General features: G+C 39.2%; 3 protein-coding genes across 5 annotated transcripts in view; 1 reads left to right on the top strand and 2 right to left on the bottom strand.

Annotated features, from left to right (window-relative positions):
• Positions 1-9,481, top strand: part of LOC113122440 (FERM domain-containing protein 5-like) — a 62,271-nt gene extending 52,790 nt beyond the window's left edge. For 2 of the 3 annotated variants that reach the window (XM_026293789.1, XM_026293790.1), the window contains 8 exons: positions 3,629-3,716; positions 3,922-4,010; positions 4,970-5,033; positions 5,107-5,198; positions 5,286-5,360; positions 5,565-5,633; positions 5,747-5,853; positions 8,653-9,481. In XM_026293789.1, coding sequence (XP_026149574.1) covers positions 3,629-3,716; positions 3,922-4,010; positions 4,970-5,033; positions 5,107-5,198; positions 5,286-5,360; positions 5,565-5,633; positions 5,747-5,853; positions 8,653-9,242 — 1,174 coding nt within the window. In that variant the 3' untranslated portion in view covers positions 9,243-9,481. The remainder of the gene's footprint in view (positions 1-3,628; positions 3,717-3,921; positions 4,011-4,969; positions 5,034-5,106; positions 5,199-5,285; positions 5,361-5,564; positions 5,634-5,746; positions 5,854-8,652) is intronic. The other variant, XM_026293791.1, reaches the window with a different exon arrangement.
• A 2,888-nt stretch (positions 9,482-12,369) lies between these two features.
• wdr76 (WD repeat domain 76) lies at positions 12,370-17,507 on the bottom strand. Its single transcript, XM_026293900.1, has 15 exons — positions 17,375-17,507; positions 17,099-17,218; positions 16,901-17,008; positions 16,674-16,766; positions 16,289-16,347; positions 15,838-15,955; positions 15,494-15,595; positions 15,043-15,083; positions 14,739-14,892; positions 14,466-14,624; positions 14,199-14,311; positions 13,988-14,086; positions 13,730-13,879; positions 13,598-13,651; positions 12,370-13,496 (listed from the first exon to the last, which is right to left on the bottom strand). Exons 1-15 carry the CDS (start codon positions 17,447-17,449, stop codon positions 13,241-13,243), a joined length of 1,701 nt encoding a protein of 566 aa, XP_026149685.1. The 5' UTR covers positions 17,450-17,507; the 3' UTR covers positions 12,370-13,240.
• Positions 17,508-18,051: 544 nt separating this feature from the next.
• LOC113122338 (pro-cathepsin H-like) lies at positions 18,052-22,387 on the bottom strand. The gene is made up of 12 exons (XM_026293624.1): positions 22,266-22,387; positions 21,479-21,510; positions 21,246-21,351; positions 21,029-21,099; positions 20,827-20,931; positions 20,124-20,210; positions 19,796-19,851; positions 19,628-19,709; positions 19,464-19,532; positions 19,117-19,223; positions 18,477-18,605; positions 18,052-18,382 (listed from the first exon to the last, which is right to left on the bottom strand). Exons 1-12 carry the CDS (start codon positions 22,354-22,356, stop codon positions 18,307-18,309), a joined length of 1,011 nt encoding a protein of 336 aa, XP_026149409.1. The 5' UTR covers positions 22,357-22,387; the 3' UTR covers positions 18,052-18,306.
• Between the last annotated feature and the right edge of the window lie 1,237 nt (positions 22,388-23,624).

Genomic DNA, 23,624 nt, shown 5'->3' on the forward strand with positions numbered 1-23,624 from the left:
TTTTTGTTCAACTCCTCTTCTTCTTCTCCATTTGGCTGCTCCCTTCAATGGTCGCCACAGCGAATCATCTGCCTCCATTTTACCCTATCCTCTGTATCCTCCTCACCCACAACAACTATCCTCATGTCCTCCTTCACTACATCCAAGAACCTCCTCTTTGGTCTTCCTCTAGGCCTCCTTCCTGGCAGCTCTAACCTCAGCATCCTTTTACCAATGTATTCACTGTCCCTCCTCTGAACATGTCCAAACCATCTCAATCTGGCTTCCCTGGCTTTTTCTCCAAAACATCTAACATGAGCTGTCCCTCTGATGTACTCATTCCTGATCCTATCCATCCTCGTCAGTCCCAGAGAGAACCTCAACATCTTCAACTCTGCTACCTCCAGCTCTGCCTCCTGTCTTTTTCTCAGTGCCACTCTCTCTAAACCATACAACATTGCTGGTCTCACCACTGTCTTGTACACCTTTTCTTTCATTCTTGCTGACACTCTTTTGTCACACATCACACCTGACACTTTCCTCCACCCGTTCCAACCTGCTTGCACACGTCTCTTCACTTCTTTTCCACACTCTCCGTTGCTCTGGACTGTTGACCCTAGGTACTTAAAATCCTCCACCTTCTTCACCTCTACTCCCTGTAACCTCACCGTTCTACTTGAGTCCCTCTCATTTACACACATGCACTCTGTTTTACTGCGGCTCAGCTTCATTCCTCTCCTTTCCAGAGCAAACCTCCACCTCTCTAGATTTTCCTCCACTTGCTTTCTTCTCTCACTACAGATGACAATGTCATCTGCAAACATCATGGTCCACGGAGATTCCTGTCTAACCTCATGTGTCAGCCTGTCCGTCACCACAGCAAACAAGAAGGGGCTCAAAGCCAATCCTTGGTGCAGTCCCACCGCCACCTTGAACTCCTCTGTCACCCCTACAGCACACCTCACCGCTGTCTTACAACTCTCATACATGTCCTGCACCACTCGAACATACTTCTCTGCCACTCCACACTTCCTCATACAAAACCACAGCTCCTCTCTCTGCACCCTGTCATACACTTTTTCCAAATCTACAAAGTCACAATGCAGCTTCTTCTGGCCTTCTTTGTACTTCTCCATCAGCATTCTCAAAGCAAATATTGCATCTGTGGTACTCTTTCTTGGCATGAAACCATACTGCTGCTCACAATTGCTCACTTCTGACCTCAGCCTCAGACAATGAAGTTATGGGAAAGAGTAGAGGAGCCTACCACTACTCTTTCCCATAACTTCATTGTGTGAATCTTCAGCTTTATTCCTCTGTAGTTTCCACAACTCTGCACGTCACCCTTGTTCTTAAAGATGGGCACCAGTACACTTCTCCTCCATTCCTCAGGCATCCTCTCACTCTCCAAGATCTTGTTAAGTAGCCCAGTCAAAAACTCTACTGCCACCTCTCCTAAACACTTCCACACCTCCACAGGTATGTCATCAGGACCAACTGCCTTTCCATTCTTCATCCTCTTCAACGCCTTCCTCACTTCATCCTTACTGATCTTTGCTACTTCCTGCTCCACAACAGTCACCTCTTCTACTCTGTGCTCTCTAACATTTTCCTCATTCATCAACTCTTCAAAATATTCCTTCCATCTTTCCATCACACTTGTAGCACCTGTCAACACATTTCTATCCCTGTCCTTAATCACCCTAACCTGCTGCACATCCTTCCCATCTCTGTCTCTCTGCCTCACCAACCTGTAGAAATCCACCTCTCCCTCCTTAGAGTCCAACCTATCATACAAATCCTCATATGCCCTTTGTTTGGCCATTGCCACCTATACCTTCACCTTACGCTGCATCTCCCTGTACTCCTGTCTGTTCTCTTCTGTCCTCTCAGTGTCCCACTTCTTCTTAGCTAACCTTTTCCTCTTAACACACTCCTGAACTTCCTCATTCCACCACCAAGTCTTCTTATTTTCTTTCCTCTTTCCAGTTGACACACCAAGTACCCTCCTACCTGTCTCCCTGATCACTTTAGCTGTAGCTGTCCAGTCATCTGGAAGAACCTCCTGACCTCCCAGAGCCTGTTTCAGCTCCTCCCTGAAAGCCACACAATACTCTTCCTTTTTCAACTTCCACCACTTGGTCCTCTGCTCTGCCCTTGTCCTCTTCATCTTCCTCACCACCAGAGTCATCCTACACACCACCATCCTATGCTGTCTGGCTACACTCTCTCCAGCCACTACTTTGCAATCACTGATCTCTTTCAGGTTGAAACGTCTGCACAAGATGTAATCAACTTGTGTGCCCCTGCCTCCACTCTTATATGTCACCCTATGCTCCTCCCTTTTCTGGAAAAAGGTGTTCACTACAGCCATTTCCATCCTTTTTGCGAAGTCTACCACCATCTGTCCTTCTGCATTCCTGTCCTGCATACCAAACTTACCCATCACTTCCTCGTCACCTCTGTTTCCCTCACCAACATATCCGTTGAAGTCAGCCCCAATCACCACTCTCTCACCACTAGGAATACCCTGAATCACCTCATCCATCTCCCTCCAGAATTTCTCCTTTTCTTCTAACTCACATCCGACCTGTGGGGCATAACCACTGACGACATTCAACATCACACCTTCAACTTCCAGCTTCAGACTCATCACCCTATCTGACACTCTCTTCACCTCCAGAACATTCCTAGCAAAATCCTCCTTCAGGATAACTCCTACTCCATTCCTCTTTCCATCCACACCATGATAAAACAGCTTGAACCCTGCTCCTAATCTATAGGCCTTGCTACCTTTCCACCTGGTCTCCTGAACACACAAGATATCCACCTTTCTTCTCTCCATCATATCAGCCAACTCTCTAGTTTTCCCTGACAAAGTCCCTACATTCAAAGTCCCTACTTTAAGTCCTACACTCCCGCCCTTCCTCTTCTCTCTTTTCCTACGAACACGCCTTCCTCCTCTCCTTCTTTGACCAACAGTAGTCCAATTTCCACTGGCACCCTGTAGGTCAACAGCACCGGTGGCGGTCGTTGTTAACCCGGGCCGCGACCGATCCGGTATGGAAGTCATATTTGTGATTCGCATGTTTGATTTGGCTGAAATTTTATGTCGAATGCCCTTCCTGACACAACCCTCTGCATTTACTCGGACTTGGGACCGGCACATGAAGACACTGGATTGTGCCCTCCTGTGGTTGCATTAGGTTTTTGTTCAACTCCAATGATCACATTTGATTATGTACCCTTTATCAGCAAAAGACATCCTGTTCAAATTTGATCCTGGCAGCTAAACATACTATAGGTTTGATAAATGCATGGCCCTAGTTCTTTGGCCTCTCTTCTCATACTCTTTTCATGGCCTACTCATTATTCATTTTATCTAGTTCATTAATCATCTCTGTGGATCGCTCTTATCGACAAAACATGGCAGAGAGGGTATATTTGCAAAAAAATGTATATACAGTCCTGTGGGCCCTTTAATCAGCAAGCCATATGCTTTATGCTTCAGGTCTAAAACTCTGATTTCTCTTTAAAAACTCTTTGGTTCCAGCTTGTTGGTCACAAATGAGCATACACTTTAAATCAGATGATGCCCTCTGAGTTGACAGATGGTTGTGACAGAACATACTACTTGTTTTTTCTCCAGAGGGCAGAGTCCCGAAACATCAGAGCTCAACTTCCTCCAGAAGGCTCAGATGCTGGAGACATATGGAGTGGACCCTCATCCATGCAAGGTGCAAAAAAAATTTCTTCTCTAATTACAAGCTTGTGCTTTTTATGAGTTTGTTTTCTTAATGGTCAATTTGATGCAATAAGTTATTTTTATGTTTTGAATTAACAAAATACAATTTCAGAAAATTAACAAAATGATATAATCTCACTGTAATCTAAAATTCAGGTTCTACAATAACTAAACACATGGGTTTGTGTGCCTGTCAGGATGTGTCTGGAAACCCAGCTTTTCTGGCTTTTACTCCTTTTGGATTCACTGTGCTACAAGGAAACAGAAGGGTCCACTTCCTCAAATGGTAAGTACAGATGAACAGTTAAAACTCAATAAATACCTCACAAGAGTCATATTCAAAGCTCACAGCATGTGTGTATGTGCCAGGCCACATAAGAGCCAGACTTTGTAGTTGTGTACAAGAAGTTGTGTTCCAAAACATATGTAAATTAGCCTAAAAACTATCCTATGGACAAGGCAGAGCGTGAACATACATGCAGATTTTTAAGTTTTAATGTCCACATAACACAAAGTGAGTGATTGAGGATTGATCAGCTACATTCTCAATTTCACATCTGTTTCAGAACATAATGGTGTTTAAGGTGCCTCAAAAGGAAAAATCAATTCAAACACTGCTTTTGGCATAATCCAATCTTCTGAAAACAAACTATTCACATCATTGTCTTTCTTGATTCTGCATGCATGTATTAATGTACTAAACCCCATTTAGGTTTATTTTTTTAAATGCATGGGAGATCACATTTCTTATTTGTAATGCTGGGAAGAAATAAAAAAGATGTGAAACCACTTAAATTTGATCACACCAGAGAAGTGAAACTATGCAAAAGGCAATGAATTTGCCTTGAGCCATATGGTTCATGAACCAAAAAGAGCTTTTTATTATGTTTTAATCCTACCAATCCACCAGGAAATGTGGAGAAGGCTAAATGTGATTGATCATATGCAGTGTGATTTCCTGTCATGGTTCGACACCACCATTGTTTCAGACATCTATGGTACTGTACGTACTACACATGAAGGAACAACATTTTATCTTTCCGCAAATATGAGGTAAAGAGAAAACAATCAGTAACATTCTTAGGACAGTAAGTCAGATAGCTGTGAAGCAGCAGTCTGATTATTTGAAGCTGTACTTTTGTAGAACTCTTTAGAAATCTTGTTGAGTGTTCTTTCCCATCTTCTTTTTCTATTTCTCTTTATTATTGTATTGCGTTTCCTTTTCGTTATCTATTTGTTTATCAGGGAGGAGGTGACCAAACTCAAGTTTGAAGCAAAGACATTCCATATATATGCAAATCAGAAGGAGGTATGTTTATGCATTATTGTATAGAAATTATTTTATAATATCCATATAAGTTGATTTACTTGATTTGTTACAGGATAAGAAGATTATACTTACTTACTTTGCACCTACACCTGAGGCCTGCAAGCATTTGTGGAAGTGTGGAGTTGAGAATCAGGCCTTTTACAAGTGAGTCACAGGACCTGCAAAAACTGACTTCAGAAAGGACATAATGTTTTAGGTTTATGGTTGAATTTGGGATTTTTCTCTTCACAGGTTGGAGAAATCGAGTCAAGTCCGTACTGTGTCCAGTAGTAATCTCTTTTTCAAGGGTAGTCGCTTTAGATACAGGTACCAAAAGTTTATTTGTAGCACTTTAGGATAGATAACAACATAAATGAAGTATATTTTTATATGTTAAAAACACCATGTGAAGGTTTTTTTTTTTTAAACTGGTTAAAAATAGTGTACACATATCCGTGTTGCAGTGCTAGTTTGAGTGTCTCATTTATATTAAAAGAGATTAACAGATTTTTTTTTCATATATTTTCTTAGTGGAAAGGTTGCAAAAGAAGTAATGGAACAAAGTGCCAAAATTAAAAGAGACCCCCCAGAGATCCACAGGTAAGATTTTTGAAGTCAGTTATTTAAATTAGTACTTTAACAGATCTGCTTAAGTGAGTGATTTATTCATTTTATGGATGTGTTTGTACACCACAACTGCATGTGCCTCACAGGGCTGGGATGGTGCCAAGTCGGAGCTGTCCATCCATTACCCATGGCCCTCGTCTGACAAGTGTTCCCAGGACCCGACGAAGAGCTGTGCACATCTCCATCATGGAGGGTAAAAGCACGCACTACATAGAAAAAAAATTAATAAAAATCCTCAGTGTGTTGACAGGAGTCTGTTGGTCTTCAGATTGGGCAACAGCATGTTTGCTGGGTGAGAGCAAGAGACCACCTCTGTATTGATAATCCAAATTATCCATTATTTCTAATTACCTATTTCAAACTTTTGTCATTTACTTAGTTCTCCTTATATGCAGTATTTGTAGCTACAGTATTTCAATCCACTACTTTAATCTGTTATTTCAAAAATAAGTTTTTTGTCATTTTCATCTTTTTAAATTAGTTGAGCTACTCCACACTCTGCTCACAGGAAATTGCAAAAGTACCCTGGATTGGGAATCAGTCTCAGTCCACGTGACTTGCACACCATCAGTACAAAAATTCTGCGCTCGTTTTTAACAACTTTAATACACACACACACACACACACAAAGCTGCCTGCCTTTTCATACGTTACACCCCTCTTGAGAGTGTCAGTCACTCTCTGTATTTGTGCGATCTCGCTCTTTCTCTGTTGATTGTGTGCTCTCTGAAGCACACAAAGTATGTACACACTCGAGAAGTGCACATCACCCAGAAGCCTCTGGCTTTATTTTGACATGAGAAAGTCATCCTGTCAGTTTATAAAGGGCACTTACAGTAGCTTCTCTCCTTCAACAGGCTATTAACCTTTTACCAATGCTGCCTCTGAGTAACTTCACTTTTAGTTGACCAGACTGAATTAAACCAAATAAACTTTTAGCATAGGCTATTTACACAAATGGTATTTTGTCAAACAAAATACCCCCCCCCCCCCGGTAGTGACTGACATAGAGAGCAGGCTCTGACATTTTTGCATCCCAACAGTGTAACAAACCCCCTGTGTTTTGTCCTGTTGCTCTGTCTGCACTGGGATTACCACTGTTAATAATATCTCAGGCTGGAAATAGCTCCTGCTGTCAGAGGCCATGCCATGTTTGTTACAGCTGACACTGAAGCTGGGGGAGGGGGTGAACTGCTGTACAAGTGGACCACATTCTTGTGCCTTGTCTTTCACTCTCGGTCTGTCTTTCTCTCTATCTACTGGTGTCAGCCCGCCTGCATGTGGGAGCTTGCTGTGGAGAAGGGAGTGCCGCTTAGCTAGTCAGCCACAGCCAGAGACACTGTGTTAAGGTTAGATACCCTTTCTTTGCTGAACCATGGTGAAGTGTCTGATCCGGATCAAGACCAAAGTGAATGTCCACTTGCGTATGATCAACCACTGTTATCGAGATGTGAAGGTACGCGTGCTGTCTCTGGGACCCAGGCTCTTGGGCAAGGCTCTAGGGGTTCTACCGCTCATCCCCGCCCTCCCTGGGGATTCCTCCACCTTAGGCTCTGGTGCTGGGTCAGTACAGAGCTCCAGGACCCCTTCCAGGCTAGCTGCCCCATCCCTACCCCATGGCGATAGTCCACAAGTCAGCCGTGCAGGTAAAAACCAAGGCTGGTTTTGTAGTGGAGGACTGTGGAGTTCTGCCTTGTTGTGGTTCTTGAATCCTCACAGCCAGTGGATCCTGGATTTGAACCAGGGGCTCTGAACAATGTCAAGTGGGATAACTTTCTCTTAAAACATAGTGTCTGAAAAAACTGTATGTTTCTTTTTTTGATTTTGAAATTATACAATAATATGTTGTTGAAGGTAATTCCAATGGATATAAAAGTTTTAAACACTTGAGAACATGAGAATCAAATGAGAGCTGAATAACTGTTCTTAGAGGTCACTGGTCTCATGCTTACTGAAGGGTTAGAGATGACACTTGTATATCGAGTTTAGACATATATGACATGATGGAACAACTGGATCTATTTCCTAAGCACAGAGCCAAACAAAGCACTGTGTACCTGAATATTCTGGCCACCCACCAAATTGGCATGAAAATACTAAAGTTAAATCTTTACCTTTATGACCAATTAAACTCAAACTGAGCATAATTTCCCCACAGATCTCAGATGCTGAAGCAGGTTCTAGAAAGTCACCTGCACCAGTGACTAATAAGCCATTTTTCATTAGTTTACAGAAAAGAGAATCGCAAATACTGTAGCTGCAAATTGTGAAGTCAAGTGTGCACATGAAGTGAAGACTCTAATGTCTAATGAGAGTAAATGCTGTAGTAAATGTGCTGCACAAATATTTCTGAGAGGACTAATAGGCTTGTCCCAGATTGTTTTACTGACCTGGAGCATTTTCATTAGATTCCCAAGAACTATTGTCCATAGTTTTAGACATGAAACTGTCCATGAATAGAGTATATTCATGTTTACTTCTGACATGTCTGGTAAATATGAATATGAAAGCATATGAAAACACTGATTTTTTTGTAACTGTGCTAGTAAAATACTGTATATTTGAATGATGCGACTGGGTTTCACCATGTTTAAATGGGTGACCCACATAGCACATATATGACAGTCTCACACCATCAGACTGAATCAATTCAAATTGTAACTGTCCTGTTTTGTGTAACCCTAATAGGAAGTGACAACACATACACATTAAAGCTGCATGAAAAAAAGCCCATGCTTCTCATTCTTTTTAAATGAGTTATATTTCTAATCTATTGTTTACTGATATTTTTAGGCTGGAGATAGTAAATGTCATACCTATTCCCAGAATGGCAGCGCCATCTTTTGAGATTTACTGTAACAAGTATTTCTACTTCTCACAAGTCTTATTATACAGTAAGGTCTTAGGTAAGGTCAGAATCTGTTTTTAAATGTGGGTTTTGCAAAAATACCTCCCAGATGTTTAACTTTACTCCTTTACTGTGCGTTTTCAGGCCTGGAGTCCCTCCGAGACAGTGCCCACTCCACGCCTGTGCGTTCTGTTTCACATGGCGACTCCTTCATGCCTTCCCGGGGCCAGATGGTGGACGGCAGTGAGGCCAGCACGTCAGCTATTATCTCCGATGAAAACTACAGCCCCTCAGACAGCGTGTTGTCTACACCTGTGGCCGAACATGGGATGGAGATGCCCCTGGCTCGCCACCTCAACGGCTCCCCCTGCAGCATCGATGAGAAGAAGGAGTCAGAGGCAGGAACATCAAAGGAAAGGCACCCAGCTGAGTTTGGGTCCAGCAGGAGAGCACTGAGAATGGTTAGGGGCAGGCCGTCACCACCGGCCGATGTAGAGGAGCTGAACAAGTTCATCCTGAGCGTGTTACGTCTCTTCCTGGTTACCATTGGACTTCTGTTTGCCCTGCTGCTGCTCCTCATCATGCTGACAGAGTCAGAGCTGGACATTGCCTTCCTGAGAGACATCCGCAAGACACCTGAATTCCAGCAGTTCCACTTTGAATACTTCTGCCCACTGCGGCGCTGGTTCGCCTGTAAGTTACGATGGATGGGAGGTTTCCTCGTCAGCAAGTGAGATGAATCGATAGATGCAGACACTGAATGACACAACACAGGCCTCCGCTGCTCAACATGGGACATTTGGAACAGAGAGACAGGCCAGAGGAGGCAGAGAGAAAAAAGATGGCAGCCCTGTTCCCAGTATGAACCCCAGCTTCACCCCAGGAAGCCAAGGACTGTCCCCTGAAGAGCCTAGTTTGTTATGTTTGACCATCACTGCGAAAAAATAAAATCACATTTTACTTTGGAAATTCAGGTCATTTCAAGGTATTTTATTTTTGCACAAAGTCACAGCAACAGGGTTTAATTTAAACACTGAAAAGGACAAACAAATCCGACAGACTTCACTTAGTCAACCACAGATAATAGTTGCCTTTATTTTTGTATTAATTTACATGTATCATTGCTGTACAACAGAATGGGGGGGGGGGGGGGGGGGTTGAGAAGAGGAGTTGGGGGCAGTTTAACTCATCTAATGTTCTCAGTTCAAGCCCACCAACATCCGTTAAGATTAAATGTTCTCAGTGTCGCTGCTATCAAATTCAGAATCTTTTGAGTCGTAACAGTGTCTTGGGTGTTGGAAAACTAAGCAGCAATGTAGACCAGTCCTGAGTCAAATATTCATTTGCAAATATTACATTTGGTTATATAGTCTTTAAGCTGATACTGTATATGGAGTTTACTGTGTAGAGCAAAGATAGGTGAGCACACTTCCCTGACTTTCCTCAGTTCTCCAGATGTGGTGCACAACCCCACATCTGGTATTAAATTTAAACAAATTCCATGAATGAATTGCAATATTTGACCTAGGAGTGATATTGGTGCTGCCCTGTTAGAAGCCTTGAATGATCATTTTTGTAATCACCTTGCTATTTTTGTCCAGAGCACTAAAAATCATCATCCAGTGACTATAAATTAAGCTTTTATAAGGATATGGAAGTGGTAGGTTATATTATACCGCAGCCAAATAATGCTAATAAATACAATCATCTTCTTTGTGTAAGGAACAGTTGTCACTTTGCTGTAGTTTAACCTTACAGTAGCTGTAAAGGTGATGGGACTATGTGAGCTAGCACTTGTAGTGATAGTGAAATGTTTGGTTAGATCCTTGACTCCCACACTCTGTAGAAGGCATTTACCTTGATGTGCAATACTGTTAATACTAAAAAAAAAAAAAAAGACCCAAGAGCTTTTCCATCATGGGAAATTTGCCCGTTTTACCTTTGTAAAGTGCAAAACCTGTTTTTCCCACAATTCAGACAGCTTGATTTTAGTTGATTTTGTTTAGCTCTGCTGTGTTGCGAAGGTGAAACATACTGTATTTAAATCGTGTTTCCATTTTATACAAACCTACGTCCACTCTGCACACTGAGATTTCCTCACAGTGACGTTTAATGGACATTATTTTTAAAGCGAATATATGGTTTTTATCCCTGCACTTGCTTACGAAAGAGCCTAAGATGAGTCATGTTTACGTCCTACTGCAATCTTCATCATCACACCAACCAAAGAACCCTCTGTTGTTTGTCAGTTTGCATCAACAGATGGAAACTGATAGTCTGCTGTCCTTATATTTCCCGCCTTACTATACACACCTACAAGTGGTTGATTAGGATACTATGTAGGTTTATTGTGTATGCTGTGTGCCATTTGTAATTATAGGCTGATGAGCAGGTATACATTATACCTTTAAAAAAATGGATATATTATTTATGCAACATGAAGAATGGTTTTGGATAGTGATGGGGTTTAGAATATGCTGGTGCCAAAAGGCAGATGGAAAGTTACTGTATTAATATTAAACTCTTCAAAACTGTTGAAAATTCTTGAAAGTTAACACAAAATCAATACATTGAGAATCCCTACAATATTAAATGCCTGCCATTAAATGTTGCTTTTATTTTTGTACAGTACTAATATTTCCAAATTCAGCAAGAGAGAGTCTGAAGTATTAATAATTCAGTTTCTCCTCTTACAATTTGAACTACTGTTTGCTTTAATTCAGATGGTGCCTAATGAATTTTGATGATGACCTATGAGGAAAAAGGTACCAGTCGAGACAGAAATTTTGCTTTTAATGCCTATAATTTGTACATTTAAACTATATGTTTATGGAAAATATAACAATTTGAGCAATAAATATTACCAATAATTCATAAATATAAACTAATATTTGTCTGTCTTCTAGACATGTAAAATGTCTTTTGAATCCTCATAGGTCAGACAGTCTGTTAATGCATGTGTAAGGGGAAAGAAGCCCACTGTTCCTCATTATCCACTACAGCAGATAGAACTCCACAGTACAGATACTTCTCCAAATCAAAAAAAAAAAAAAGTTTTCATTTACATCCTGATTGGATGGTGCCTAATCTTACATTGCTTTTCTTTTAATCATTGTATAGAAAGAGTAAAGTTTTCTAGCTAAAGTACATATTTTCACTTGAGTTTGGTTTTACCACGCTGGGAGCGGAACAGCTTGTGTTTTTTGGTCAATTTAAACAGCATAAGTAGCATATTCAACACTACCTGATTTCTTTTTTGTGCACTGCAGCTCAAATAGGATTTTTTTTAATATATTTTTAGAGAGATGACAACTCTTGTTTCACTGATTTATGCGAACAGCAATGAGACTTAAGGTGTGGTCTTACTGTAAGCTTCTTACCTGTACCATGGCCCTGCACATGGAGATGTTTCTGTAAGCATGTGTTCTGCATTTATTACCTCCAACAAGACTGCTTATTTCAAATCACTGACTGAAGACTGGTGTACTCTATTTACAAATAAATATAATCTATTCTTGACTTCTCGCAGCTACTGTGGCTTCTAGTTCAATTGCAAATTCACAGCAGAAATTAGCATCAGGTTCGTCTGAGGTTTTTCCATTTTGTCCCCACTTCATAACAGACTGTGGTCAATGCTAAAATATACACACACACTATGCTTTTGTTACAATGCAGCCATTTTATGGTACTGCCACTACGCAGTTTAACAGCCTCTAGACTCAAGATGTTTGTTATAAAAATCTCTATTTGATCCTGACGCCACAAATAAACATGAAACAAAATTTCAGTCGAAACCATTTCAGCAACACAAACCTATAAAAAGCCACATTTACATATATTGAGTTGTATAGTTGTACTATACAACTATAAAACTAAATATTTAAGAGATCATACACTGAATGAGAGCTCATGTTTAATTATAATTCTACACAGTAATTTTAAATACTATAAACCTCCAACTCACAAGGAATAGTTGGTTATTTGACATTGAAAAACAAAAACAAAAAAAACAAATATACCCAATAAGAGAAACAGGACATATCTGACAGGAGTAAACTGAAAGTTCAAGTCATAAGTAAATATAATTTCCAAGGCAATGAATACCCCTACAATACAGAACAAAGGTAAATCTGCTACAATTCCTGTTATTGACCATCCAAGCACTGCACGTCATGTTCACCAGGAAGGCTGGCAGTGGCAGCTTCATGTTTCCTTACAACTAGCTTCACAGCTCATAGAAGAAGAGGGTAAAATGATGCAAAATGCAATTCAAGCCAGAATCTGTGGCAAAACACTGGTCACTCAGTCCTCACTAAACATGGCATGAGTAGTTTTGCAAAGAATGGAGACAAGTATGTTATTCACATGTACAGCTGCAGCCACATAGAACAGATTCAACCTGAACAGTTGAAGATTGCAAAAATGGTGTGTGGTCTGAAAAACACACACTAACTGAGCATAGTGTAAATATCACAGCATGCTGGAGTAATCCAGTGCTTCTCTGTATAGATCTTTATACTGATATTTACAATTGCAGATATAGTATGCTATGCAATTAAAGTCAGATAATTATGGAAATATTTTTTATTAAAGCACTGAGGAGATCCTGAGTGGAGAACAAATTACACAACTAATTTTTAGCAGTGAGATATTCATCTACACTCTAAAGACTTTCCTTGTTCTTCCTACCTTGAAGGCAAGCAGTGGTGTTTAGTGGTACAGATTTAGGTCTTTAGTCAGAGAAGACATGTATACGCCCTGATGCATTGCCCCCCATCAAGGCATTGCGTGTGGGGTGGAAAGCAGTGATGGACAGCACTGTGCTGAGGTTCTTCTCATCTAAGAAGGAGTGCTGTAGCAGGCCACTTTCATGGAACACCTGTACCCTCCGAGGCCTCGACAGACTCCCCACCACAAAGCAGTCTTCCTGTTTGGGGTCCCACACTGCTGATATTTTGCTCAGCCAGCGGCCTGTCTGCATGTTATGTCTACAAATAAACGGTGAGAAGGCAGGTTGAGGTTCAAGTTACACATCATGTGTCTACAGACTCATGCAATCTTATTACAAAGTTTAACCAAATGGATGTACCTGATGGATGTCTGCAAGGGGGGATTTGTCATCAATGCAGATGTGTCATATATCCTGTCAAAGAAAAGGTAAGACATTGAGTAGGAACTGAGAAATAAACGTCAATTTTTCAAAATCCTGAGCTAGCTTCACCTTATGTAGTTATCCATACAGCAGGTGAGAACTCTGTTTCCTGTGCAAGGGGAGAAATAAGCACTGGATATGCTTAAAGAATGGCCATGCAGCTGGGACACTGCCTGGCTTTTGTTCTTCAGGCATCTGCTGTCATAAATACTCACCACCCTGCAGACAAGACCAAAACGTTCACTTAGGAACATCAAAAAGCCACAAAAAGACAACTGTAAAACTGATTATTATGGGCCAAAATCTAAAAGTAATAATCAGCCATACCTGCTTTCTGCTACAGCAAAGTACTGCTTTTGTAACGGGTGGACACTAACACAACGCAGAGTCTTTGGGTCCAGTGAGTGGAGGGACTCTTCGGAGTTTCTGCAGAGAAATTAATTACCAGTTAAACATGTTATTAAAACTAGAACAATATTGCTCAAATTGTTCCTTTACTGTACAAAACTACTATTACTAATCATCAACAATATGTTACCCTGGGGTGCGCCTATCAACGATGGCAACTTCTCCATACCAGTTCCCAACCACTAGTGTTGAACAGTCATGTGACATGAAGTCAAAGGTTTTCAGGCTATCAGAGTCATACACCTAGAAACATTATAAAAAAAGTGACATTCATGGGTGAAGGGGGGATTTGGAATATATATATATATATGTTTGACTGGTGATATTTTTAAGTCTTTTAAAAGCCAAGCTGTTCAGGCTGTTTACAACATTTTCTTAAAAGTACAAAAGTTCTCACATCATCAAAAACAGCCTTCTCTATATCCATGCAGCGCAAAGATCCGTCATAACTTAGGCTCAGCAGTTGGGTGGAATGAGTCCTGGAAAACGCCATGCAGCTAACCGGACGAGTGTGAGGCTCAAAGAGCAGCACACCATCGTCACCCCAGTCACCTCCCTGAAGAAATGTGATTTTCAATACCATTTTGACAATTACAGGGAATGAATGTTTCCTGTGACTAAAACTTGGCTTACAGAAATGACAGGAAAAACATAAAAGAAAGAAACACACCAACTTCCATAGTCCAATTTTCCCCAGCTTGTCTCCTGCTGCCATCAACAGGCTGCTGTTGCAGGGGTGGAAGACAGCAGAGAAGATGCGATCTTTTACTACTTTGGCTACTCTGTCCTCAGTTATCCTCAGGCTCTTAAGGGCTGAACAGTACCTGCAAAAAGACACCAGTGTAGAGTTTTGTTAAAAGCGTGTTCATCTACTTATTACTCACAAAGCAACTAATATAATCTCCGAGGTGAAGCAGACATTTTTCATTATCCTAGCAAGAACCTGAAATGTTAGAATCAAAACTAAATCTTACTCTTTCATATTAAGCTTCACTTTTCTTTCCTCTGTTGTGTCCTATGAAAAGAAAAGCGATTGTGAGATAAGAATGAATTCTGGAGTAACAAGTAATTACTCCATGAACAAAGATGTAAGGCTCCATGTGTCAAGGTTAGGGATTTACATTTTGGCTTTATTATTTAGTGTTCGTGTGAAGATGGCACAAGTCAACAGAAAGGCATCACATGTACAATTAAATTAAAAAAAGCAAACAAAAACTACTTTTTATAATAAATACACCTAACATATAATATATGTAAGTTACAAAGTGCATTTTGTTTATATTGTGTTTCTAAGGAGAGTAAATTAATCGTAGCTTATCCAAAAATTTAGCATGATAAATAAATACTAGTTTAGGTAAGCCAAAAACCTTACAGATAGTAATGTTAACATGAAACCTCAAAATACCCTTGAAAGGTGACTCCTACCTCAGAGCAGAGCTTTAGAAGTTCTGAAGGCAGCTTGCTTCCCTCTGCCATGTTGAGTGGATGCATGGGCAAAGGTCCTGGAGGCATCTTGGGTAGTGTTGGCTTTAAAGCAAGTAAATAAAATAAAGTGAACAAGAAAAAGAAAAAAAAGCTAGATAAGCAGCAGTGGAAAAGACTGAAGTAAGACATGGTAAGTTCACTGCATTATAATCAGAGATGTTCCTAATATTGTGACCCCTTCATGTAGAGACCACAGTACAATACAACATCACCTATACTATTAGTTCAATATAAAAAAAATTAAAAAAAAAAAAACACAGTAGCAAGCAAAATGCAGCAAGTACCTGCTCATAGATCAGTGTCCCCGTGGGCTCAGGAGGAAGTGTCAAGACCACTGCCTCTTTATTTTGCAGACGAAGGGATTTGCGAACTGGCAACACTTCTTTTGCAGAAGCCTGTGACCTGCCACCATAGATAATAAGCATTACAGCAACATTCCAAGATGACAATGGTTGTCTGGCATTTGAGTGTTCATTTTTAGAGCTGAAAGTTGAAACAGACAGGCAGACACACACATCAAAAGTGGTATGTCTTCTGACAAAGCAAAAGTGATATGAAATTTTAAAAAAAAGAATAATAAATACACATATTGTTTCCAGCACACTTCCAAACAGCAGCAATAAACGGCATTTTAAATCGCTCTTTAACAATCCAGTTCTGCGTCTCACCAATCATGTGAGATGTTACACCCCCTCCCTCCCAAATCATTTCAAGTAATGCTATGCTGTAGTATACCTCATGAGACCCTTCTGTGATGGCTTTGGTCGTGTCAACTGCTTGAACTCCTCAGTTGCCTTTTGACCAAAAAATAAATAATGATAATTAATTAAAAAAAAACAATTAAAACAATCCAAAGTCTTTTTTTTCCCTGTTCTACAACAGCAAGAGGTACATCACAGATGGCTGTAGTGTACTTGGTAAGTATACCAAATATCAAATACACTACTTACAGCATTCTACTATTGACACAGACAGCTGATCCAAGGCTAGTAATCCTGATAATCTTAAATTTATACTACTGTCATATTAATCAAATGAGCAATAAATCTTTTGCTGCATCACTGTAAAATGGAAACAAAGCCAACCCATGCAGCTGTGACTGTTACAGAAGTCCACCAACCTGGAATAAGTTAATGGAAGAGAGGAACTCCTGGTTCTGTCTGATGTTCTCCAGGCGCTCCAGTTCATATGCAGAGAGTTCTACATGTCCACCCTGTGATACCCAAAGACACAGCAAAACTTCCATTAACTTTACTTTTCAGAAGCCATGTAGGAGTTACCATGTTGCAACAACATTGACAAAAGTACTGAATAGAAGCAAAACGTGTGCAGGGGGTTTATACTTACAGATGTGTGCGCAACATCACTATCCTCAATACAGGAGTCCTCCTCTTTTGTATTTTGTGTTTCTGGTCTCTGGTTATTTTTGCTGTTGTCATTGTGCGTTTTAGTTTTCTATTAAAAGGGGAAATAATCGTATTAAAAGAAGAAAACTAAAATCAGATGAATGGAAACAATAACACATTTGTCTACAGTGTCTCTTGCCCTTTTCTTCGTGGATGGCTCAGTTTTGCTGTCTTCAGGAGAGTACTGCAGCCGTTTGGGTTCCAAGGTGCTTCGAGACGATCGTCGGACTGTCGTCTCGAGATTCACAGGGGTCAATTCCTGTAAGTTATCACCAACACCAAACGTTAACTTACCAGGAGTCCTCACTCAAGCTGGTAACTTCATTCAGTTTAAGTAGCAAATGTTATTGAGCATCTAGCTAACTCATATCGAATGACAAATAACGAAACCACATTCAAAACTTCAATAACTCACCACTTGCTGTAACTTTACAACAGCTTCGCGTTTTGCTCGTCTGTTCGCCATGTTAACGCACTTATAGCGAAACATGATGTGCTCACAGTTTACAGCTGATAAATATGGCGATAATTGAAAGACTGGGGAGGAATTGGCGCCACACAATGAAATGTTTTGTAACAAGCCCCTCCCCTCTGTGTTGTAACACAGAATCCTAGCGTCTCATTGGTTGGAATTTACAGGTCATCGAAAAACGTGGTTTGTCTCTGGTGGAAACAGCCAATGAACGTTTCACAGGTTGATTGACATCTCTTGATCCCGGTTTCAGCTTCTTGCGGAGTCGCCCCCTTTCGGCAGATTTAGGCACTAGCGGCAATAGTACTGGCAAGGCTGGGTTATTTAATGCACGAAGATTGGTCCAACATAAACATAATAAATATAGAGCCTATTTGTTATTTGTTTAAGCAGTAAGCAAGTGACAGACACAGCCTGACACCATATTTGCTGACTCCTCGATAAACCTTTTGTCTCTGTTATTACTTTGTGATTGAATGTGATTAAGTACATTTTTACTGTTAGTGTAAAATAGTAACAGTAGGAGCAAAGATGATGAATGAAAATTTCTTTCTGCATTTTTAACAATGAGAAATACTTACCTCATTAGAAAAAGACACAGCACAGTAATGCTGAGAGTGTGACACAAATATTTAATGTTTGTAAGAAACAGGAAAACTAATATACTAATATTCCTGACAGGAACCTTAGGTTTATGTGAAGATCTTGGTTTGGGCAACATAAAAACATCACTGATACTTTAGACAGATAGATAATATTGGTCCCCAAATGAAAATTCACATAGTTATATAGAAAAAGTAATATGTAGCAAGTAGACAGTGGACTCCATTTAAGTTGTACCAGTCCTCCTCTAGTGAATGATGCCTTGTTGCTCATCAAACAGTACACAGAGGGTAGGTAGAGCATGTTGCCAGTCCACACATGTTTTTTCCTCGCTCAATCAAAAAATATCTGATGGAATAAAAATGAAAACTGTCCAAAATCCTTGAAAGCAATGATAAGTCATCAAAATGAAATATACATAAGGATTACTGGGTATATTTACCCGTCCATTCCCCAGTCTGTGCCCCAAGAGTTTTTCACAATCCAATATGGCATTCCGTTCTCTTCAGTGCCATAACCCACAGCCAAGACTGCATGATTCACCCGGTCTGCAGTGTTCTTACACTGGGTGCTGAACAGAAAACATTAAAATACAAATTTCTGGTAGGGGAAAGAACTCCTGTTCTCCTTCAATATCACACTACAGCACATTCTGCCAATGCAGAGGTTTGTTAGCTGTTTCTGTACATATTTTCATGACAGATAGCAGGTAACCAAAGTGGTGCAACACTCAACACAGACATAAATGCACGGACAACAATTTAGGTAAAAAACAAAATTGACAAACAAAAGTTCCTAATGTGTCTTACTGTGCATACAAGTAGATCATGCCAATTATCATCCACTAAATGTGATTTTGGTCCATGTAGATTTCACCAGCAAGCTTTTTACTTTCATAATCCTCTTCCATGACTAAATGATTTCTGTGCTGTTGGATTACTCAACAAAAATCTCATTATTGTATTATAAGTATTTAGCAGACCAAAAGCAACAGAAACAAGATGGCTGCAATTCTAGGAGAATTTCTGACCCCGCATTGCTCATTGGGAACAGTAAATCCATGATCGAGGTCATCATTTTACCTGGTGTAAACACCTTCTTTGTAGTGCATAAAATCAGCCATGACATCAAAACTGAAGGTTACAGGGTTGAGCCAGGCCACAGCATCCACCATGGCCTTTTCATCATACTGTGGATGGACAAACACAAGAACTTTTACAAAAATGATTAGCAAAATGGAGTTAGCAAGCATTCAAAACAGTCAGAAGCTAATTTGCTTATACTAAAAATAGCAGCTTCTGGTAATTTCCTGTTGTCAGGCTACCAGAAATAACATAGTTAACTGTAATTTTTATGACCCACCAGTTTTCTTTAATAACTCTTATGAATTTTTCTTGCATAATGCAACTTCACATGAATACACGCTCACTCTTGTTATGTTGACAACATCCAGGACATAAACAGCTGCAAGTGCAGGCTCAAAATGGCAAGTTGCATCCTAAAACAGACAGGACAAATTGTAATTAACTCTATTTAAAATTCTTTTTTTTTATTAAAAAAGAGAGACTTAAGACTGACAGAGAAAAGTCATACATGGCCTTTGTAGGGATAATCCTCCTCTGTCATAAGACCTTTGTTGTATTTGATGTACTCAAATGCTTGGCTGGGGACGCCACTGAAACAGACCAAGTGGTTTTGGTGTCTCACAGTATATTACAGTTAGTACTAATATACTGTATAACCTATTGATTTCCAACTTACCCCAGGCATCCATGATTTTTGAAGTCTCTGGAACAGTCTATCAGCTGCTGCTCAGACTGAAACAGAGGTAAACAAAATGCATTATACTTTTAAACACAGTAATACTGCACTACTGTTACACACAAATCACCAAGATCAAATTCAAAAACAGAGATTTGTTTCTTAATGTACATGTTTGTCTTTCTCTTTAAATCACTCAGGACAGATTTAACATGAAAAGCTGCATTCAGTCTTCCAAACTGAATGATACAGTTATTTGTCCACAACCCCTTTAGCTGGTTAGATGAAAATGCTAAAGGTTATCATATAGCAGTCACACAAATCTTACCAACAATATTAGCTTTCCAATGGTAATAGCGTTCACTGACTCCAAACAACCAGTCGTGGAGAAGGCCCAGCAGCTCCCACAGTAACCCTAAAGATGGAAACCCAACACGATTGAAACCATAACTGACTTTACACATGAAGGTCAATTGTTCACGAAGTTTTAAAATGACTTCTGTGTCTTTGGCTGAGCTTTATATTGTCACTAGTGGTATCTCAAAAATAGATGGCTTAAAAGTAAACCAGTGAGCGCATTGAGAGATAAATACATGCTGTTTGTTGCATGATGGGAAATGTAGGATCCATGGTAAGGAAATATCTTGACCATTATTACATCAGTGATTTTTCATTGAATCTGTCTCACATAATCACTTTAGAGCAGTTCTAAGGTCTAAGATAATCTAAGCTGTCTCATTTCTGTTACAGAATGTATTATAACATTAAAAAGAGGTGACAGTAGTGTTTCTTTTTTTTCTACTGTCAGATGATTTTGTCCATTTATTCTCATATTTGGGCCAAAAAATGTATACAGCATATGTATAAGGTGTCATTAGTCCACATGACATCTTATATTACATCAGTGACAAAGTGCAAGAAAATATGTAAGTTAATAAATATATTTGGACTAATGTTCAAATTCTTTATCCTGATTGTTTCACTTGATTGTGGGGGTTCTTTTTTAGCTGTTCATTACCACATCATCCTACCTGATTCTTCACAGGACTCACAAAGTTTCCTTTCAGCCTCCAGTCCACAAACTCAGGGTAAGGACCAGTTTTGCTGACATGACTCCCTTTAGTAGCTGAGCAGTTCTGCAAGAGACAAGCATCAAAGGAAGTACTGGAAATTTAACAAAATGTAAATGGTCAAAAAACCAGCTGTATAAATTTACTGTAAAACATATCACACCTGTGGCTCAGTCAAAAGGAAAAATTTCCTGAATTCCTCAAACTTCATGTCCGAGAACTTGTTAAGGCCCACTAGATTTAAAAATGAACAGCTGTGTGAGAGCTTAAAGAGCTTTGCTTTCAATACCTTAATGATAATACACGTCTAAAACTTGCAGTGGTACAAATCTATTCATTATGCATTATCAGACAGTACTTAGTTCATCACTGTACTGTACTTTTGAAGGAATGATTCCCAGCATTATGATGATCAATTATCCTCTTATTCTCTGTGAATATCTGGAGCCGGTGGCCATACTCATCAGTGTCATACATTTTGTTGTGCTGCAGGTCAAAAGAGGTTGACAGCAGATACAAAAGGAAGAGTTTAGTTTTTAAAGTTGCCATAGAAGCATACAAAATAAAATGATAAGACTGTGAAGTGGGAAATTTCAGTAATTTTGGATCATACCTCTGACATCCACTGTTTGAAGTGATCCTCGTCTGATATGACACAGGAGTGGTCAGTGAATAAAGCGGTTCAATAAAGAAAATGTCAAGCTGTCAAATTATTCCTGAAGTAGTTATTTATGATCAGTGGAGAAATATAACAAAATAGGGAACATATGCTCTAGTAATAGAGCCTATACTATAAAACTAAAAGTAATGCTACTAGTACTTTACTTGAGAATTTCTATTTTATGCTAAATTTATACTTCCAATTCACAAAGCTTTACTTGTTGCTCCACTAGATTGATCTGACAGTGGTTATTTACAAATAAAAATGTTACATATAGATCATATGATAGATATGATAGATTTAGTATTATTGGGTTCCATTATAGGCTCTACAATGCAACAATAATAATACAAATATAGAATATATATATATATATATATATATATATATATATATATATATATATATATATATATATATATATATATATATATATATATATATATATATATATATATATATACATATATATATTCTTTACCCTATATTCTGTTTCCATATGCAAAACTTAGGGTTAGGGTTATTTATTTGTAATGGATTATTATTATATTGCAGAATTGAATTTAATTAAGCATTATTAGTCGAAAAACTATAAATTCTCATTAAAAAAAACTACAAGCACAAGCTGCACATCAGCACCTGTAAATGTTTTTGCAAGATGTTAAGACAATAGCAACATTTTGCAATGAGCAAAAAAAAAAAAGAATGAAAAAAGAAAAATTCAGAAGTATTTACTTACCTTTAAGTGAAAGTACCAGCCTTAAATAAACAAAACTCAAAACGTTGGCGATCAACCAAACACCACTGCGAGCCATTCTTTCCTCATTCATTCGTTCCAAAAAGCTTTGAGAGCATCACATGGCTCGACTTCTTTTTATAATGACTCCTTTTTAACACCCCCTCCCTCTGACATCACTTTCAACTTCCCCCATAGCTGAACCACAACCACAGAGCTCATAGGCTAATACAGTTTAAACAAACATTTGGGAGCCTTGAAGACACTTCTCCCCCTGAGAAAGAATAGCTTTATTAACAAGAGGTAATCAGGAAAGAATACACTTTTATACAAAACTGCAAATACTGCTCAAGCTGTTGAAATAGACTGAAATATAATTCTCATACCACTGGGTATTGCTCACTGCAAACATCTGATGTGCCTGTTAGAGGATAAAGACTCATGTGCAAGGGTAGGGTTTAAAATACAGTACACATACTGTTCTAGATATAGATTTGATTTGAACACGTGAAAGTGGCACATGCCTGCCACTTAAGCCTTAAGTGTTTTTCTATACAAAGCCTGTAAAAAATACATATAAATATTCCAAGAGTAAGCACAATTTTACTACTGTATAGTTCCTGCTAACACGTTGGAGTAGACAGGATACAGAATGTGTTACACTTATAAGTTGTTTTCAACATTTGTTTTAAAGTATCATACACGAGTTATTACAGAGTTGAACGATCATAAGGATAACACATTTTGAAGGATATGTTTTTAACACATTGCACATTAGGAAATGCATCAGACTGCCTGTACAGGATATTGTACACAGCAAATGTTTCTGCTTCATTGGCAAATTGTAGAACAAAATAATTTACATACTTTTGTGGTATATAATCCATTTCATGATTTAAGGCAAAACCATAATGCACTGGCCAAAGAGGATTAACCATAAAAACTATGCTCTCACTGAGTGTAGAAGGTGGGAATTTAACTTCCTGAAGTGGCTCAATACTGGTTACATCTGCTACATACATTGCCCGGTGCTTATTCTGTATATACATCATGTTGCCCACCAGGGGAATAAAGTGATAATAAGCAAAGCATAAAAACCCATCTTTTCAAAATGACAACATATATCCCAGCTCAGTCGGCAGGTGTGCCACTTTGCCACACTTGCAAATCTCTTTTTTCGTTCTGTGGCTACATAAAACATCAAAGCACACCATTCAACAAGCAGTCCCAATTTTCAACTCTGTTATTTCTTAGAAGTTTTAATGTCCTAATTTCGACCTTAAAACTGGAATTCTTAAAATCTTATGAAATCGCAGCCAATTTTTCATACTACTTATGTTTTGCCATTTAATCACCCTGTAC

This window comes from Mastacembelus armatus, chromosome 3, assembly GCF_900324485.2.
Source record: "Mastacembelus armatus chromosome 3, fMasArm1.2, whole genome shotgun sequence".
NCBI classification, from domain to species: domain Eukaryota; kingdom Metazoa; phylum Chordata; class Actinopteri; order Synbranchiformes; family Mastacembelidae; genus Mastacembelus; species Mastacembelus armatus.

What these genes read in the sequence shown, in the direction of transcription:
- wdr76 (XM_026293900.1), bottom strand. Translation starts at nt 17,449, where the DNA reads ATGTTTCGCTATAAGTGCGTTAACATGGCGAACAGACGAGCAAAACGC. An exon ending in AGCCATCCACGAAGAAAAGG is followed by an intron (nt 17,009 to 17,098) that starts GCAAGAGACACT and finishes CCCTTTTAATAG; the next exon opens with AAAACTAAAACGCACAATGA. An exon ending in AGAAGGCTGTTTTTGATGAT is followed by an intron (nt 14,312 to 14,465) that starts GTGAGAACTTTT and finishes TAATGTTTCTAG; the next exon opens with GTGTATGACTCTGATAGCCT.
- LOC113122338 (XM_026293624.1), bottom strand. Translation starts at nt 22,356, where the DNA reads ATGAATGAGGAAAGAATGGCTCGCAGTGGTGTTTGGTTGATCGCCAAC. An exon ending in TGAGTCCTGTGAAGAATCAG is followed by an intron (nt 20,211 to 20,826) that starts GTAGGATGATGT and finishes TTCCATCTTTAG; the next exon opens with GGTTACTGTGGGAGCTGCTG. An exon ending in AAAAATCATGGATGCCTGGG is followed by an intron (nt 19,710 to 19,795) that starts GTAAGTTGGAAA and finishes GGTCTGTTTCAG; the next exon opens with TGGCGTCCCCAGCCAAGCAT.